General features: G+C 36.3%; 1 protein-coding gene across 1 annotated transcript in view; it reads right to left on the minus strand.

Annotated features, from left to right (window-relative positions):
* The window catches only part of ANKMY1 (ankyrin repeat and MYND domain containing 1), a 38,403-nt gene extending 25,056 nt beyond the window's left edge, over positions 1 to 13,347 (minus strand). Inside the window, exons 1-7 of the mRNA XM_070945241.1 lie at positions 13,291 to 13,347; positions 10,788 to 11,094; positions 6,597 to 6,743; positions 5,799 to 6,268; positions 4,015 to 4,231; positions 2,868 to 3,032; positions 1,510 to 1,880 (exon numbers count right to left, since the gene is read on the minus strand). Of these exons, the coding sequence (XP_070801342.1) occupies positions 1,510 to 1,880; positions 2,868 to 3,032; positions 4,015 to 4,231; positions 5,799 to 6,268; positions 6,597 to 6,743; positions 10,788 to 11,094; positions 13,291 to 13,325 (1,712 nt within the window). The 5' untranslated portion in view covers positions 13,326 to 13,347. The remainder of the gene's footprint in view (positions 1 to 1,509; positions 1,881 to 2,867; positions 3,033 to 4,014; positions 4,232 to 5,798; positions 6,269 to 6,596; positions 6,744 to 10,787; positions 11,095 to 13,290) is intronic.
* Positions 13,348 to 16,586: the final 3,239 nt, after the last annotated feature.

Below are 16,586 nucleotides of genomic sequence, written 5' to 3' on the forward strand. Positions count from 1 at the left end.
AGTAAGAAATATTATAGATTTTTTTGATAAAGATATTATGTGACAACTTCAATTGACAAAATCCATACACAAAGTCCTCAACTTACAACCAATCACTCAGTGACCATTCAAAGTTATAGCAGAGATGATTCACACCCTGGTCAGTGTCTCTTCGCACTTCTACCATCGGGCAGAAGACATCGAAGCATAGCCAGCAGAACAAATAGGTTTAAAAATAATTTCTATCCTTGGGCTGTCAGACTCTTAAACACAACCACAATCACTCCACGCACACACGGAAACATGACTAGTTTTTCTTTTTCTTTCTTTTTCTTTTTCTACCCCTAATTACTCACATAGGGATTATTTGTATTTTTTGTCATGGATTGCACCAGTGAGGCTAAAACCAATTTCATTGTATACATGATATACAATTACAATAAAGGCTATACTATACTATAGACCCTCCAAAAGGTAGGAACACACAGGTTAATAATAAGTCAGGGGGGTCAAACTCAAGGCCGGATATGGCCCGCAGGGTACTTAGATCTGGCCTGCGGGGCCGCCCTGGAAACAGCAAAGGACCAGCCCGCGGTGTTTCTGCCAGTGAAAATGTAGCTCGGGAACCCATTTTCGCTGACAGAGCGCTCGGGCCACCACAGGCGTCCCCGACGTGAGTGATGTCAACTTGGCCATGCCCATCCTAGCCACACCTACCCTAGCCCCCTGAGTTCAAACACAACCCTGATGCGGTCCTCCATGAAATTGAGTTTGACACCCCTGTACTAGGTTAACACTGAACGGTGAAAATGAAAGAATCAGAATGAATTTTGGAGCACGGCAATGGACAATATGCTGAATGAATATATTCCAGGAAGAAAATCATTCCATAAGAATATTAAATGGATGGGTGGAAGGAAGAAAAGAGAGCATGGTTTAGAACAGAGCAAAAGAACTAACACAGTGACATTGAGGTATGTAGAATTATGAAAAAAATAAAAATGAAAAATAATGAAAGAGACTATGGAACAATGCTTAAAAGAGAAAGGTTGCTGCAAAAGATAAAAATAATAAAAAAGATACTGCTTAATGTTTATATTGAGAAAAAAGGTAATTGCAAAGAATAAAGTGAGATCAAGCAATGTTAAGATTTAAAAAGACATAAAATACAAAGTGATTTTTATGGAAACAAAAAACTGTTTTTGAAGTGAGCGAAGAAAGCTAAACAAACTGACACTAAATTAGAACCATTAACATAATCTGTTCAATATTTCACACCATATTCAGAGTTTGCAGTAAGAGCAAATTATAATACCATTACTAAGTAATCAAAAAGTTTTGCAGTATTGCTAGCAAGTTTTTGTAACACAGTATATTGCTTGATTTTCATATTATAAGAGTTCCCTCAACTTTAATTCATAGAAACACCTAAAAAATTAATTAACTTCTAACTATCTTCAGAAAAAGATCTAACACAGGGATTACTTGACCATGGTAATGATTCATCTACGTTCTCCTAAAGTCACTTACTCTGTTAATGATGCTGCCATTCTTATTAAGGTGCCTTCCTGATGAACAGAGTCCCCAATGTCTGGGTAAGAGTGAGTTTCTAACATATGTTGGCTAAGAACAACTGCACCCTGATGCATAGTTTCTGGAGAAATCTTCATTTTGTAGTTGTAAACACCACAAATTGTCCCAGAGCCTTTTTCTCCATTGTCTGTTTCCTCCGATGACTTAATTCCAACATCTGGGACAAATTCTGTTTTTTCAACTGACAATGACAACTCTTCAACTGATACTGGGGAGGAAGCAATTGAACTCGCTTCAGATAATTGAGAGATCTCTGACCGTGATAATGGTAGAGATGATTTAGACATTTCTTCAAGGACATCTTCTAACTATATAGCATAGGGAGGAGAAAGATAATAACTTGTAAAACTAACAACTATATCTTGACAGGAAGACAATATATTATTAGGGTATGTTTTTAATGTTCAGATACATACATTGCATGTTGTTATGCAAAATAGTAAAGTTAGGTAACATTCTACCAAAATTTTGCAAAGATGATTTCATTATATCACCTTTTCCTCCTTGCTTCCTCCTTTCCTTCTTTCCTTGCTTCCATCCATCCATCCATCCATCCATCCATCCATCCATCCATTATGGAATTCAAATAATCTCCTGTCCACAAATACTGATCAGAGGTGGATCTGGCCAATTTGCAGCTTCATATGATTTCAGACTATGCCTATAAGTTATACCACTCACTAGATTACAGAAAGCAAGGATGAAAACATCACTATCTTTTAACAATAACTGCTATTTAGTTTTTGAAAACAAAACTTCTAAAAATCAGAAACACTTTTAAAAAAAGTTTCAATAAGCACTGGCTGTACATTATATTATAAAACTAAAAGTGAGAGAAAGGACATTTATGGACCAATCCCTATAGAGGAGCTCTAACTCAAACTATTTAGGGATGTAAGACAAAGCAGTGGAGCAAATATCACAATATAGTGAAATAAACATTTTAAGCAAAGAATATTTGGAATTGTAGATAACTCCATTCCTATTGGATGTAGCTTAGCAACCAAATTAAACGATTATTAGCAAATTTAACTTTCATTTGAGAAATGCAGTTTCACAAACACAAAGACCCCAGGCAACTTCAAAAGGAAAATCCAGCACTTTCCACTGAATTTAGCACAATAGTAACAAGTGTGGTTGGTTAATACAAATCATTGGGATATGTTTACGTCTCTTGCATATACCTCTTCATTCCATACAATCAGGACAATTCAATCAAGTGTATGCTCTCTTTATTGAAATCGAAAAGATCTTGCTGAAATTTTTTTCAGATTTATATATTATGAAATACTAACCTCTTTTAAAAAGATATTTCTTTCAGCAATATTGGGCTGAAATCCTTCTGCAGGGAAATAGTGAATAACACACATGGATAAAGTTGATAATCCTTCATCATTGCATTTATTCACATCAGCTCCACAATCTAGAAGAAGGTTGATGATGTCTTCTTGATAATTCAACTGCACAAACAATTTCAGTTATTTTCACGAAGTTTTTTTTACACTCCAGTCTGTGCACATTTCAAGATTATGAATTTGATTTCTTCAATGAATATGTATAATGAGTTTATCACTCCCCATCTGGTGCTCCAAATATATTTGGATTACAGTTCCAATAATGTGTATATTACATGTTGGGTGGAAATACTAGTTGTAATAATCTAACCAGTTCTGTAAGGTATCAATCGGAGAAAAATTGGTCTACAGTGACTGTCCAGTGACAGTCTATTCTTTCATATTTTCAACTGCTGTTGACAAATAGCATAAATTATTTCAAATCACTCAAGCAACCCAGAACTGTAATAACTTCTGACTTTTTGCAACTAACGCCAAACATGCTGAAAGTAGTTAAGCTGGAGAACATCTAACTACAAAGGTTCTTGAAAGTTATTGATTATTTTGATTCAGTTTAGACTAGGTTCTAGCCTGATTATATGTACATTACCAACACAGCATCTTCAGTTAATTCAGTCTTCTAGATATTTTAAAGTCATCAGGACACCCTGTTCTCACATTTTCAGATGGTGGTTACAAAGATGGCCTATCTCTTCAATGACACCTGCTCTATGGACTAATGCAAGGCCCCAGAGCTGATCTATTTGAAGCATCTTTCAAAGACTGTTGTGTTTATGTTAGTCCTTATCCTTAACACCTGATATGAAGCATCTTTCAAAGACTGTTGTGTTTATGTTAGTCTTATCCTTAACACCTGATAATAGGTTTTGTTTATAACCTGTTTTAATCCCATATCTATAGCCACTGCAAATCATTTTAGGATTAAGAACCAATGTACAAATACTATAGATTAATAAACAAACAAACAAATTTATTTAAATGGTACAATATTGTCACAATACAAAAAAAAACCCTGAATTTAGCTGCACTTCTACCCACCCTCCAAGGTTCACCATGACAGAAAGCATAACATATAGTAAGAACTTACAGCAGCAGCAGAAAGAGCAGTATATCCACTCATATCTGCTATATCAGGATGGGCCAGATTGTCCTTCAGAATTTCATGAACCCTTTTATAGTCTCCTTCTGCTGATTTCTCAATCAGTTCTTCAGCAATAAGCTCTTTGGGACCTTTAGCTCCAAAACCATACCGATTGCCTTTGATAATGGCATTAATATCCCAGTCTATGTCACTCTGGCAATGCCTGAAAGTAAGCAAAGCCAGAAAAAGCTAGAAATACAATAGAAATACAGTTTTGTTGTGACATGCTAGTTAGATAGACAGATAAGACATGGTGGGGTTTTTTTCCCACTTACTTCTCCTTATCTATCTTTGATTTAATGCTTAGTGAAATGGTAATTCTGGGTTTTACTACAGACTGAAGATATGTATGAGAAATCACAGGACCGAGTATCCCCCTTCAGTCAATATTCTATCGGCACAAAAAAAGTATATTCCCTCTCCACAGGAAATTAGCTAAGAGGGGAAAAGGCTTTAATCTTGCTCTCTCTTAAGTTAATTTATTTAATATGAAGAACAATCAATCATGTCAATGATCATTTTCAATCTAAAAGGGTATATAGATAAACAAACATTAATCATCCAAGTAAAGAAAGTTTTTCACTGTTCCACTTTTTGAAAAAAAAGGTAAGAAAATGGATGCAGGAGCACATAAGAATAAATCCTATGTACCTATGTGCGTGCACACACACACAAATATTTACACAGGATTTCTGATTATTTTCTCCAAATGACATTTTATAGTACTAGAACTAAACAATTAATCAAACTAAATGCAAATAAATTGAGGGCCAATAAGAAAGTACTTTTTAAAAACAGTACAGCTAGGAAACTTCACTGCCATAAGATCAAGTGAGGGTTACCTATTTCAACTTTAAATTTAAATGATTTTAAGAGGATCAACAGACTCATATAAAATATTAGTTATCTTTAGTTATTAATCTTCATAGTTCCTGAAGCACAGACAGCATCAAGTGAAAGTGGCTGTAGTCCTCCCCGCCTTGTTTTGAATTTCTCAAATCCTCTTAAATTGCTACTATGTGTCACATAATGCTGGGTTAGATTGGATCTCTGTCTTTCTACCACTCTTCTTATTTCTTAAGTTTCTCTCTCTCTCTCTCTAACCTTCCTAATCATTAAACTTATAAGAAATAATTAAATATTAAGTTAATGATTAAGGAGCCTGGTTTAGCTCAACAGACAGAAGCACTGTAATTTAACACCAGCTGCCTGCAATTAAAGTAAGATCAAATCTTGCCAGGCTCAAGGTTGACTCAGCCTTCTATCCTTTCTAAGGTAGGTAAATTGAGGACCCAGTTTGTGGGGGCAATAAGCTGACTTTGTATAAATATACAAAAGTATGAAGACTATTGCTTAATGCACTGTAAGCCGCCCTGAGTCTCTGGAGAAGGGCGGCATATAAATCAAATTTAAAAAAAAATGATAAATAAAAGTAATTGTGATAACTGGAATTTGGATGTGGTTAGAGAACTGGTAGAATCAATCAATCAAGATTTCAAATCAAATTATTTAAAATGTTTTAAATAATATTTTTGAATACCTGATAAATAGTACCTCCAATAGACACGAAGAAAAGGAATGAGCAAAATAATCACTTGTGCAGGCTTTTAGGGAAGAATTAAGAGGATAAGAAAGAAAGAAGGTATATTTCATCAGCAGTTGAAAGGATAGAATGAAGCATATGGTAAAATTTCAACTACATTTTCATGTCAGCAATTATCAGTTCTTACCTATACTTATATATATTTTTCTGCATCTTAACCAGAATAGGGGTTATGTTGGTTATACACCATGGTTTTTCAGAAGAGTGATGTTTTCTTTTCTTAAAATATTGAAAATCAAACTCTTTCAAGAAAGATTGAGTAAGAGGAAGATTATCTGCATCAACTGAATATATATACATATTAGCAGGCAACGTATAGTTGTCATCATTTAGGATAAGGTGTTTGAATCTGTAGAAAAATGGATCCTTTTCTTCATTCAAGTCCCATATAGAAATGCTTTCCTCTGAAATATACTGTTCTTTAGAAACAGCATCAAAATAGATATTGAGTTCTGGGAAATCAAAAAGAGTAAAATGCTCAGGAACTTCTGTACATAGTTTAATAATATGGTTTCGATGCCACAGGCCAACATCTTGCCTATTATCTGGATAAGTTTCAATTCCTGGTCCAAAACGCTCATCAGCCTTGTAAAGCCCCTTTAGAGAGAGAAAAAATGTTCAAAAACAAAAGAAGATGACAGAATAATATAGACAAAATACAGAAAAGAATGCATTTTTAATTTGCTTGCTCATTTATTCAAGGAATACTAAATATTAAAAGGATTAGCAACACTATGAAAGAAATCAGCAGTTTATAAACCCTGTAAATAAATGAACAAACTTTGCGCTACTCCTAAAAACATTCACAGCCTTGAAAAGAAACAGGTTTCTCAAATATTTGTTGAACTTATTCATTTCACAAACATGATAGTATAGTGTTACTATCAGAATTAATTATTTAATATTATTAAAAGTTTATGGTTACCTGAAATTGTTTTCCATCCATAAATTTCATGGTCCCATAGCCTTCTTTACGATTAAGATAAAATGAACCTGTAAATCTGGAGCCATTAGGCCAAAAGTAAACTCCTGTGCCGTGACGGTGATCTTTATAAAATTGCCCTATGTATCTCTGTAATAAAGAAGAAATAAAAATTAAATGTATTCTACTTTAAATGAATATATTCCAGTACATCTAGATAATATCTAAATATTAAGATAAGCAATAGTGCAGCATCCATGGATATAGTTCATCTAACTCATATTATGTAGCATCTGAATGCATTTTTCTGCAATCACAGTATTTCAAAATACAGAAATATATTTTCATGACTAAATGATCCCATATATCAAAATTACAAAGCACTTTGGAAGAAAGTTTCAGGATGAAAAATTCTAGTTTGAACCACAGATGATTTTGACTTTATAGTTCTTTAACCTCTTTCCAGAGGATTCCAATTTTCCAGCAGCAATTCTTAAAGGTGAAAATTAACCTATTCTGAGAATAGAATAGTTAATTTAATACCACCTTCCATTTTTCACCTTTCATTCCCACATGCCAGCTTTTCAGTTTTGTTGTGAATAAATGCCTAAATGTGTAATTCTTAATTTCTACTCTATTTTTTAAAATTTCTGGGTGGCTTTAACATCTACTCTTTTTAAATGTTTGGACGAGAGTCAAAGTTTTACCATTTTTTTAAAGTGTGGACACATTTATCAAGCATACAAAAGAGGTTGAGATGAATAAGCAATTCATATGCCAGTACTTTATTGCCTGGTTTATTCTCAATTCAGATGGTGCATGTTAAAATCCTTGCACTTTACCCACTAGGTAGCACTTACGTTTATATTAAATTATGTCACAGTAGTACCTTATGTACAAAAGAAGCTTGAGCACAAATTGAGACTTGTGCACAAAACTACTCTGAGCCATATGCATTTGTCTATTTTATTCCTGATATTGTTTTCTGATATTAATATTGTGTTTTAAAAAAATTGAAAGAGAAGCAGGTAAGAAGATCAAGCATCAGAGACATCTTTAAATAAACATAAACTAATAGTTATGTTTTCTAAACAGTAAAAGTATATTCCAATGAAAACCCTAACCTAAATGCAAACACTACAAAAGATATTTAGTATGTATAAGAAGTGGAAGAGCATTGAACTTTCAGAGAAAACCCAGGATATAAATGTGATAAATTATGTGATCTAAATTCTGTTGAGAGGTTCAACTGAACATGTATAAGGTGAACATGTATAAGATGGATGGGGCATGCATATTAGGCCTGCTTATTTTACCCTACTAAAATATTACAGTAAATTATAATTACTGAAAATACTGAAATTTAAACACATAGAAAAAGAACCCTAATAGCTAAACCATCACTCAGGTTTAGTATCTGAAATAGACCAATCAGTAAAAGAATATTTTGTTTAAGAGGTATCCATATATATGTATGATGAATAATTATTTCAAAATATGTTACAAAGACCACCTAAAGATTCTATGCCCTATTGTTCTTATAAATAAAAATGCTCCAAACACTCATTGGAGTGTTGTGCATTCTGCCTTTCTAAAAAGGTTCTCCTGGGATTCATCTATAGGACACATAGGAAAGCAATCAATATGTACAGTGTCTAATATATGCACTGAATCCCAACCTATATTCCACACATTGATATATTTATTAAGAGAGAAATCTGCAAGTTTTCTTAAAGTTCTCAGAGAATGTTGATAAGAAATCATTGAAGGACAGTAGTAATTTACAACCGACTGCCAGTATATATCACAGCTCACAAGGGAACAAAAACAGAAATTTTAACTGATATTTTCAAAGAATTCGAAGCATCATCTGCAACCCTAGGAAATTTTTTCCACTTGGCTTCATCCATAGAAAATAACTGCAGATATACATACTGAGAATTTAATAAAAGAGAAATCCATGGAAGATAAAACTCAAGCAAAACTATAAACCCTAACCAATCCACAAATTTTATTCTTGGTAAATTTCATTAATATTGCACTTACTGCATGAATTATCACAGAAAAAAAAGAGAACTGAATATCTACTTTCAGAATGATAGATTAGATTAGATTAGATTAGATTAGATTAGATTAGATTAGATTAGATTAGATTAGATTAGATTTATTAAATTTATATACCGCCCTTCTCCCAAAGGACTCAGGGCGGTGAACAGCCAAGATTAAAATACATACAATATAAAAATTAAAATAAATTAAAACAGAATTAGATCAGTTTGGCTTCCTCAAATTTTAAAACCCTTTACCCATAAAATAACCCATTAAAATTTTAAGCCAGCCCATCTTGCTGAAATAAGAAGGTCTTCAAAGCTCGGCGGAAAGTATGGAGGTCCGGGATCAGTCGTATTCCTGGGGGTAGCTCGTTCCAGAGGGCGGGTGCCCCCACAGAGAAGGCTCTCCCCCTGGGAGTCGTCAGTCGACATTGCTTGACCGACGGCACCCTGAAGGAGCGCATTGGCCGGTGGGAGGTTATCGGTGGCAGAAGGTGGTCTCGTAAATACCCGGGCCCTAAGCCATGGAGTGCTTTAAAGATGAGAACCAATACCTTGAAGCGCACCCGGAAGACCACCGGGAGCCAGTGCAGCTCGCGCAGGAGAGGTGTTACATGGGAGCACCATGTCGCCCCCATAATTACCCACGTGGCTGCATTCTGGACCAGCTGGAGCCTCCGGGTGCTCCTCAAGAGGAGCCCCATGTAGAGAGTATTGCAGTAGTCCAGGCGAGAGGTGACGAGGGCATGAGTGACCGTGCATAAGGAGTCCCAATCCAGAAAAGGACGCAACTGGCGTATCAGGCGAACCTGATAAAAAGCCCCCCTGGCCACGGCCGTCATATGCTCTTCTAAAGACAGCCGTGCATCCAGGAGGACGCCCAAGTTACGAGCCCTCTCCGTGGGGGCCAATGACTCACCCCCAATAGCCAGCGATGGCACCAGCTGGCTATATCGGGACGCCGGCAGCCACAGCCACTCTGTCTTGGAGGGGTTGAGTCGGAGCCTGTTCCTCCCCATCCAGACCTGCATGGCCTCCAGGCACCGAGACATCACTTCAAGGGCATCACTGAGGTGGTCTGGGGTGGAGATGTACAGCTGAGTGTCATCAGCGTACAGATGGCATCGCACCCCAAATCCACGGATGATCTCATCCAGCGGCTTCACATAAATGTTGAACAGGAGAGGTGAGAGGACCGACCCTGGTGGCACCCCACAAACAAGGTGCCTCGAGGTCGACCTCTGCCCCCCAGCCAACACGGACTGCGACCGGTCGGAGAGATAGGATATTGGATTCTGTTCTAATAATCAGCATACAAATTAATAACATACAAATTGTATCTGAAATGAGCAAATAGGAACTATAGCTATACATTTGAGGCTATCATTAACAAATAATTTTCTATCAAACTCAAGCAATCTCCCTCAGTTTAAATATATAATGGCATTCAGACATTTATGCATCATTGTCTTCTCAATCTGATCCCCCATAAGAAAATACTCTTATAAATAATTCCTTAAAAATCTACTAATAGTTTACAGTACTTTTTTCAGGGGGTATGAAATCCAATCTATTAGCCATTGCAAGCTAATAATTCAAAAATCTGCATATAACACAAGCTAATAAGGGACAAGGAAAGTATTTGAACAGTCAGTTTGGCCTAGTAGTTAAGGCACCAGGCTAGAAAGCAGAAGATTGGGTGTTCTAGTCCTGCTTAGCCATGAAACCCAGCTTGGTGACCTTGGGCCAATCACTCACTCTCAGCCCAACTCACCTCACAGGGTTTTGGAAAACTTTACAAATTATGTGAAGAATCATAATCTGCCTAATACTATAACCAAAATCCAATTTCCAAGAATAAAATACAAGTGAAATTAAAAATAATTATATTGTAGAAGAATTTATTACAATTAGTACATATAATATTCTAAAAGCTTTTAGAATATTCTGAAAGTTGTCATCTATTAGAAAAAGTCGGAACTTTTTTTGTCTTATGTATTTTGAGGGATATTGTGACAGATACAGTATATTTACCTCGAAGCATGCATGTTTGGGCATGAACACTAACCTTGAAGTTGTAATAGTAATAATACTTTGCATACAGTACCAAAATAAGCACATTTTAAATATTAAACCAGTTTACCTCACCATTGTCCCAGGCAAATTCTCCATATCCAAGTTTTAAATCAAATGAAAATTCGCCTCTATAGAAAGAACCATCTGGCCATTCTTGCACTCCAGATTTATACTCAAGCCTATTATTGTTCAGATCATCTTCAACTAATATATCTTGCTGTTCATTACTTTCTTCCACATAATCTTCTCTCTCTTCTTCTTCACCATACCCATAATCAACAGCAGATATCTGCTCAGTCTCAATTTCACTTTCTTCTTCTCCTGGGAATAAATTATTTGCTGAGAAGCCATCTCCTGGTTTATGTTTCTTTCCTCTGAAATCATAATCAGGAACAGTTACTATTCTTTATCAACTAAATTCATCCAATACCACAGCTCTTCCACATATAATAGGATGTTTCGAAATGATTTGCAAGTAAATGTATGTATCTTAGTATCCTATGTTCATCTATCAGGAAATGGGCTTAATTTAAATCAGCAAAGTTTATTTTTGAGGAGATATGCCAAAGATATTGGAACTGTACCAATTCTGTTACTAAACATAATCAAATACAAATTTGCAAAAAGAAGCAATTTGGTTGCCTCTATATTTTGCACAATTAGGAAAATGGCAAAAGACACTAGCATCTTATGATAACCAAATAATATTGGACTGGATGTAGATATCATAATTATTCTAAATATCAACTTGCTCTTACCAAAAAGAATTTAACTTTGAAGATAAATCAAAATAACACATGAAGTGAAAGAGCAAAAAATAGTGACCTAAAAGCTTTGTACACTTTAAATAAAACACAGCATTTCTAAAATGGGTTGAGACTGACGTATAATAACATTTTAAAACAAATTATGGGAGTAAGTTTAAATACTTGCTAAATTTTTCAAGAAATATTCAACCTAGTATTTTTAAAAATATTGTTAGCTCTGGATTGATATTTTTATAATCATGCTTGTATAGCATAAGAGTTATTATCCCACTGAACAAAACCATTCAAAATTGTCACCATCCTCAGAATTTTGTACGTTTGGTGTCATATATATCCACATAATTCTCCCACAGAAATACTGATGAGATACATGTTTTTTCCCGTGCTTAAAATATATTTGTTTACATATATTCATTGAGCTAAACCAGCAAACAAATCCTAAATACTACTTCACTTAGCTGTTATATTGAAGTCTCAGTAATTTAGTGCACAATATACCATTTCTCCTTCCCACAATACAATTAGTTCCTTGAGAATCCTAACTCTGAAAAGATGAACTCTGCAAGTCAGAAATTGAATGGAATTGTCAAATTTCATACTCTAGGTTCTGGCTTAAAGTATAAATGAGCAATGCAACATATAATCTCAGGTCTGTATAAAGTACATCTTTAGTACACTTGTGTTGCTTTCCCCAACACAAAGACTTCCAACAGGACTATTATTCTGTTATATCAGACAGTCAACGTGGCTGATAGGAACTGTACATTAATCCAAGACAAATGAATTGCACCAGGGTGAAAAAACTGGGCAAGCAAGTTATGACATCCTTCCTAACCAAGGGTGGGTTTGTCCTTCTAAGGATTTGCATAGAATCACTCTTCCTCATTCAAACGGTTGCAAAGGGGTTCCAACTAGTGTCAGAAATTATTTTGTATTTTCTCAAAGGTCATCACTTACCCTTACTGGAGAGGAAAAATTACCAAGAAGAAAAATATAGAATTGTAATGCCTTTTGATTAATGACACTAAAAATCTGTGAGTATTTTGTACTCACACCCAGACAGAGGCTTTTAATACCCCTATATACTTCTTATATCTAGTCCCATTGTTCTGTATTAAAAGCAGATCATAAACACAATATTAACATGAACTCATAAGGGCACTTGTTTGCACTTTACAGTCGCATCCATAGCAGATAACGTTGATATCCAAATGTGCTTTTTCAAGAGGCAACTGGACTTTCCGGTTTTTCTTTGAATACATTTCACTTCTCATTCAAGAAGCTTATTCAGCTCTGTCTGGATGAAAGGGAACGGAAGGATTTACATTCTTTGCAATCATTCTCCACCATCCAGTCAGAGCTGAAGAAGCTTCTGGGATGAGAAGTGAAACTTCTTCAAAGAAAAACCAGAAAGTCCAGTTGCCTCTTGAAAAAGCATCTTTGGGACAACCATGGGTTGACTGCAAATCTCCATAGACAGTTGATATCCTAAGCAACATATTTATTTTTACAGAACCTGCTAGCCGTACAAAACCTTTTGTACGTGCAAAAAAAAAAAAAATGAGCGCGAAGGTGGTAGTAAACTTTCGTCTACTGATACGAAGACACCGCATTTCCTTCCATTTCACACGTGAACGCCACGCGGCTCCGTGGTCCGCCTATTCCGCCTTCGCAGCCTCTGGCCAGGCCCCTTTCCCGATTCACGTGGCTGTGCACGCTTCCGCCAGAGGTCCGTTGAGACTAGGAATCTGGTTCGCACGGACTGGGAAGACTCAACAGAGCCTCTCGGAGAGCGGCACCCACCGAAGAGCCGGAGCGGCAGCCTGAACAGCCTCCATTCGATCTCAAGGTCGGGGAAGGCTCCGCCGGACCCGCAGACGCCGCCTCATAAGGGCCGGAGAGGAGAGCAGAGACGTAACAGTCAGCGAGGAGGACGTGCTCAAAGCGCTGCTCCTGTCGTCCCTTCAGTAGGAAACCGGCGCAGGTAGCGGAGAAGAGACGGCCAGGTCTCACTCCAGGCAGCTCTGGATACCCCTCTCCTCCCTGGCTTGCACTGCATCTGAGTTTCCATAGAGATCAAGGCGGGGTTTCGTGGAGCGCGAAATGGCTCCACCTCGCAGTGATTTCTTTTTTTAAAAAAACTGGCGGTTCTCGTTGGGAAAAAATGCTCCGTTGTAAACAGCCTTACAATTGGTTTTCTCAGCGATCACATAAAATTCGGCGGGTATATTGATCTAGAATAGATTATATTCCGGGAATATTTTTAAATCTTAGCACTTCCTTGTTGTTCAAAGTAAGGATGAGTTCGTGTTTTGTTGTTTAACTAATTCACCAGTTATGCTCCTGTGTGGAAGAAAAGGTTCTCATACGGGACTTAGTACCATCTCATCTTGCCTAATGCAGCTGTCCCTACAGAACTGTCACAGAAGGCAGTTCAAATTTGTCTAGAAATATAGGAGGTTAAAATATTGTGGGAATTCTAAATGCAAACTTGATAAAGTCTTGGCTCATAACACACAAGATTTAATTGTGATGGAAAAGATAATAATGTGGATAATTGAGGTGGCAATAGTAGGAGATAATAGAATAGAAGATAAAGAATTGAAGAAGTTCTCAAAGTATTAATTTGTGAAAATCAAAACTGAGATTATGGCATAAATTGATCATGGGTGACTTGCACAGTATTTCCATCTGCCATACTGCTTGGATCCAGATAGATAGTACAACATCCCATCATGGGAAGAACTTGATGCATACCAAAACCAGTTAAGAACTAGAAACTGTGATTTCAGACTTTTGGGAGGAGGAGGAGGAGGAGGAGAAGAGATGGCAACAGACAGCAAATGCCACCTTCCAAATTAGCTAAAGAAATAGTGAGCTATCTAGCTAGATGCTGCAAGAAAATTGCAGATTAATTGCAAACAACACATGAAAAAGTAGCAAAAAATGTGCATTGGAGTATCTACAAGAAATACCATTTACCTGCAAGCAAGAACTTGTAGGGCCACAAAATAGACAAAGTAATAAAAAATAAAGAAGCTAAAATGCTCTAGAACTTTAAAATTCAAACAATTGTCAATAAGAAAAGCCAAAAAAAGTCTAGATAGTGGATGTGGAGGCAGCAGAATAGAAAAAAAAGAACTGGAGAAAATCACAAATGCAAAGACTGGCAAATAAAAATAGAAAGACTGGCAAACAAAAGCAAAGGTAGTACCAATAGTAGTAGACATTTCTGGTGCAATCTGGAAACTGGAACACCACTTGAATGCCATTAGCAGCTTTAGCAGAAACACAAACTTTAACACCATCAAACAATAACATCTGCCTATCAGCTTCCTGGGAAGACTGGATAAAGTGCCCTTCTAAACATCTGGTTGGCTGGAAAACAAACTGAAGAAAGAAAAGCATGACTTGAATGATACTTTAAGAAAAGCCAAGAAGCCTTGCTGAAGGAAGTTGATTAAGGAAAACTCTTGAAAACAACAAAGGCTGAATATTGGGAAAGGGGGGGTGTTAAAAAAACAATTTGTTAATTGGAAGTACAAGTCAATGCATGGTTAGTATTTGAAGGAAGGAAAAGCTGATAAAAAACGCAAATGAAGTTGGTTAAGTTCAGGAGCGTTAAAGAAACTGAAGGGTTTATTTTAATGGCTCAAGATGAAACTTTACCAACTAATTGCAGGAAGGCAAAAATTCAACATGTAACAAACAGAAAATGTTGTCTTTATAGTGAAACAGATGAAACAGTTGACCATTTATTAATGACTGAAACAAAATTTCACAAACTGAAATTAATGACCAAGTTTCCAGAATTATTCATTGGAAACTCCCAGAGGTAAATCAGAACAAGGAGCTCTTTCAGATAGTTCCTTAAACCCCAGTTATCTCACAGTTGGATTACTGCAATACACTATATTGGTGTTTGCCTTTGAAAGATGCAGCAGGTCCAGAATGCAAGAGCACACTAATGATGGGATTACCCCATTATGCACACATGACCCCACTACACCAAGAGCTGGAGTAGTTGGCAGTTGGCTACATGGTACAATTTAAGGTGCTGGTTCTTCTTTAGGGCTCTCTGATGGACTGCTTGTCTCCCATTGTTTCTATCCATCTGGTAATGTCCAGCAGGGTGAGTGTACTCTGGGTCCTGTCAATTAATGTAATGTGGGACCTTAAAGCTCCTATTCTCTGGAATGATCTCCTTACACAGCAGAGTTTTGTGTTAGGAAATCATTGAAGATCTTCCAGGTCCATGGAAACACAATAAACGAGAGTCATGTTTTGTTTTGTTTTGTTTTGTTTTGTTTTGTTTTGTTTTGTTTTGTTTTGGTGTCACTCTAGGTTTATTGTTTATGTGCTGTTCCTCTGTTTAGTTGTGCCATTTATAGTATTGTTCTTTTTAAATTGTAAGTTCCACAGAATGGCTTTGGAATTTGATAAATACACTTTGATAAATAAATCAAGGTCACCATTCCTTTCTATTCTGCTTTGGTCTGTCCATGGCTAAAATATTACATACATTTCTGTCTTCAAATTTTTAGAAAAGATGTTCACAAACGAGTATGTTCAGAAGAAATCTGGTGAATAAAAAGGGGCTCCAAAGAGAACATATATACAGAAAAGGGATATAGGCTGAAAATCAGAAGACTGGTGGACAGATTGTCTTGAGTATCTGAAGGGTTCCCATGTAGAAGATGGATCAGAATTGATGCAGTAGAATATTATTATTGCTATTAGGGGATGTTTTCATGGGGGATCCTGCACTGGGCAACAAGTTTAACTAGATGATTTTCAAGGTATTTTCCAATCACTACCTTTTATTATATCAGTATGACGATGGAAGACATAAATAAAAATTGTATAATGACTTTGAGCAACTATGAACCCACCTGTTAAGTGTAGGCTAGAAGTGTCAGTGCATCTTGCTTTTCTGTGTATATATGTTTGAGAGAAAGAGAAAACATAAAATTCTACAGAGCCTATGACTTCAATAATGGATCTGGAATTTTTGATGTTTTGTTTCAACAGTTAGTTGCTATGGTCTCAGAGAAGTCTTAATCCTCGCAGTGTGTTGGACTCCAACTGCTTAACCATTA

This window comes from Pituophis catenifer, unplaced genomic scaffold (genome assembly GCF_029215685.1).
Source record: "Pituophis catenifer annectens isolate HBS135680 unplaced genomic scaffold, rPitCat1.0.hap2 SCAF_6, whole genome shotgun sequence".
Classification (NCBI taxonomy): domain Eukaryota; kingdom Metazoa; phylum Chordata; class Lepidosauria; order Squamata; family Colubridae; genus Pituophis; species Pituophis catenifer.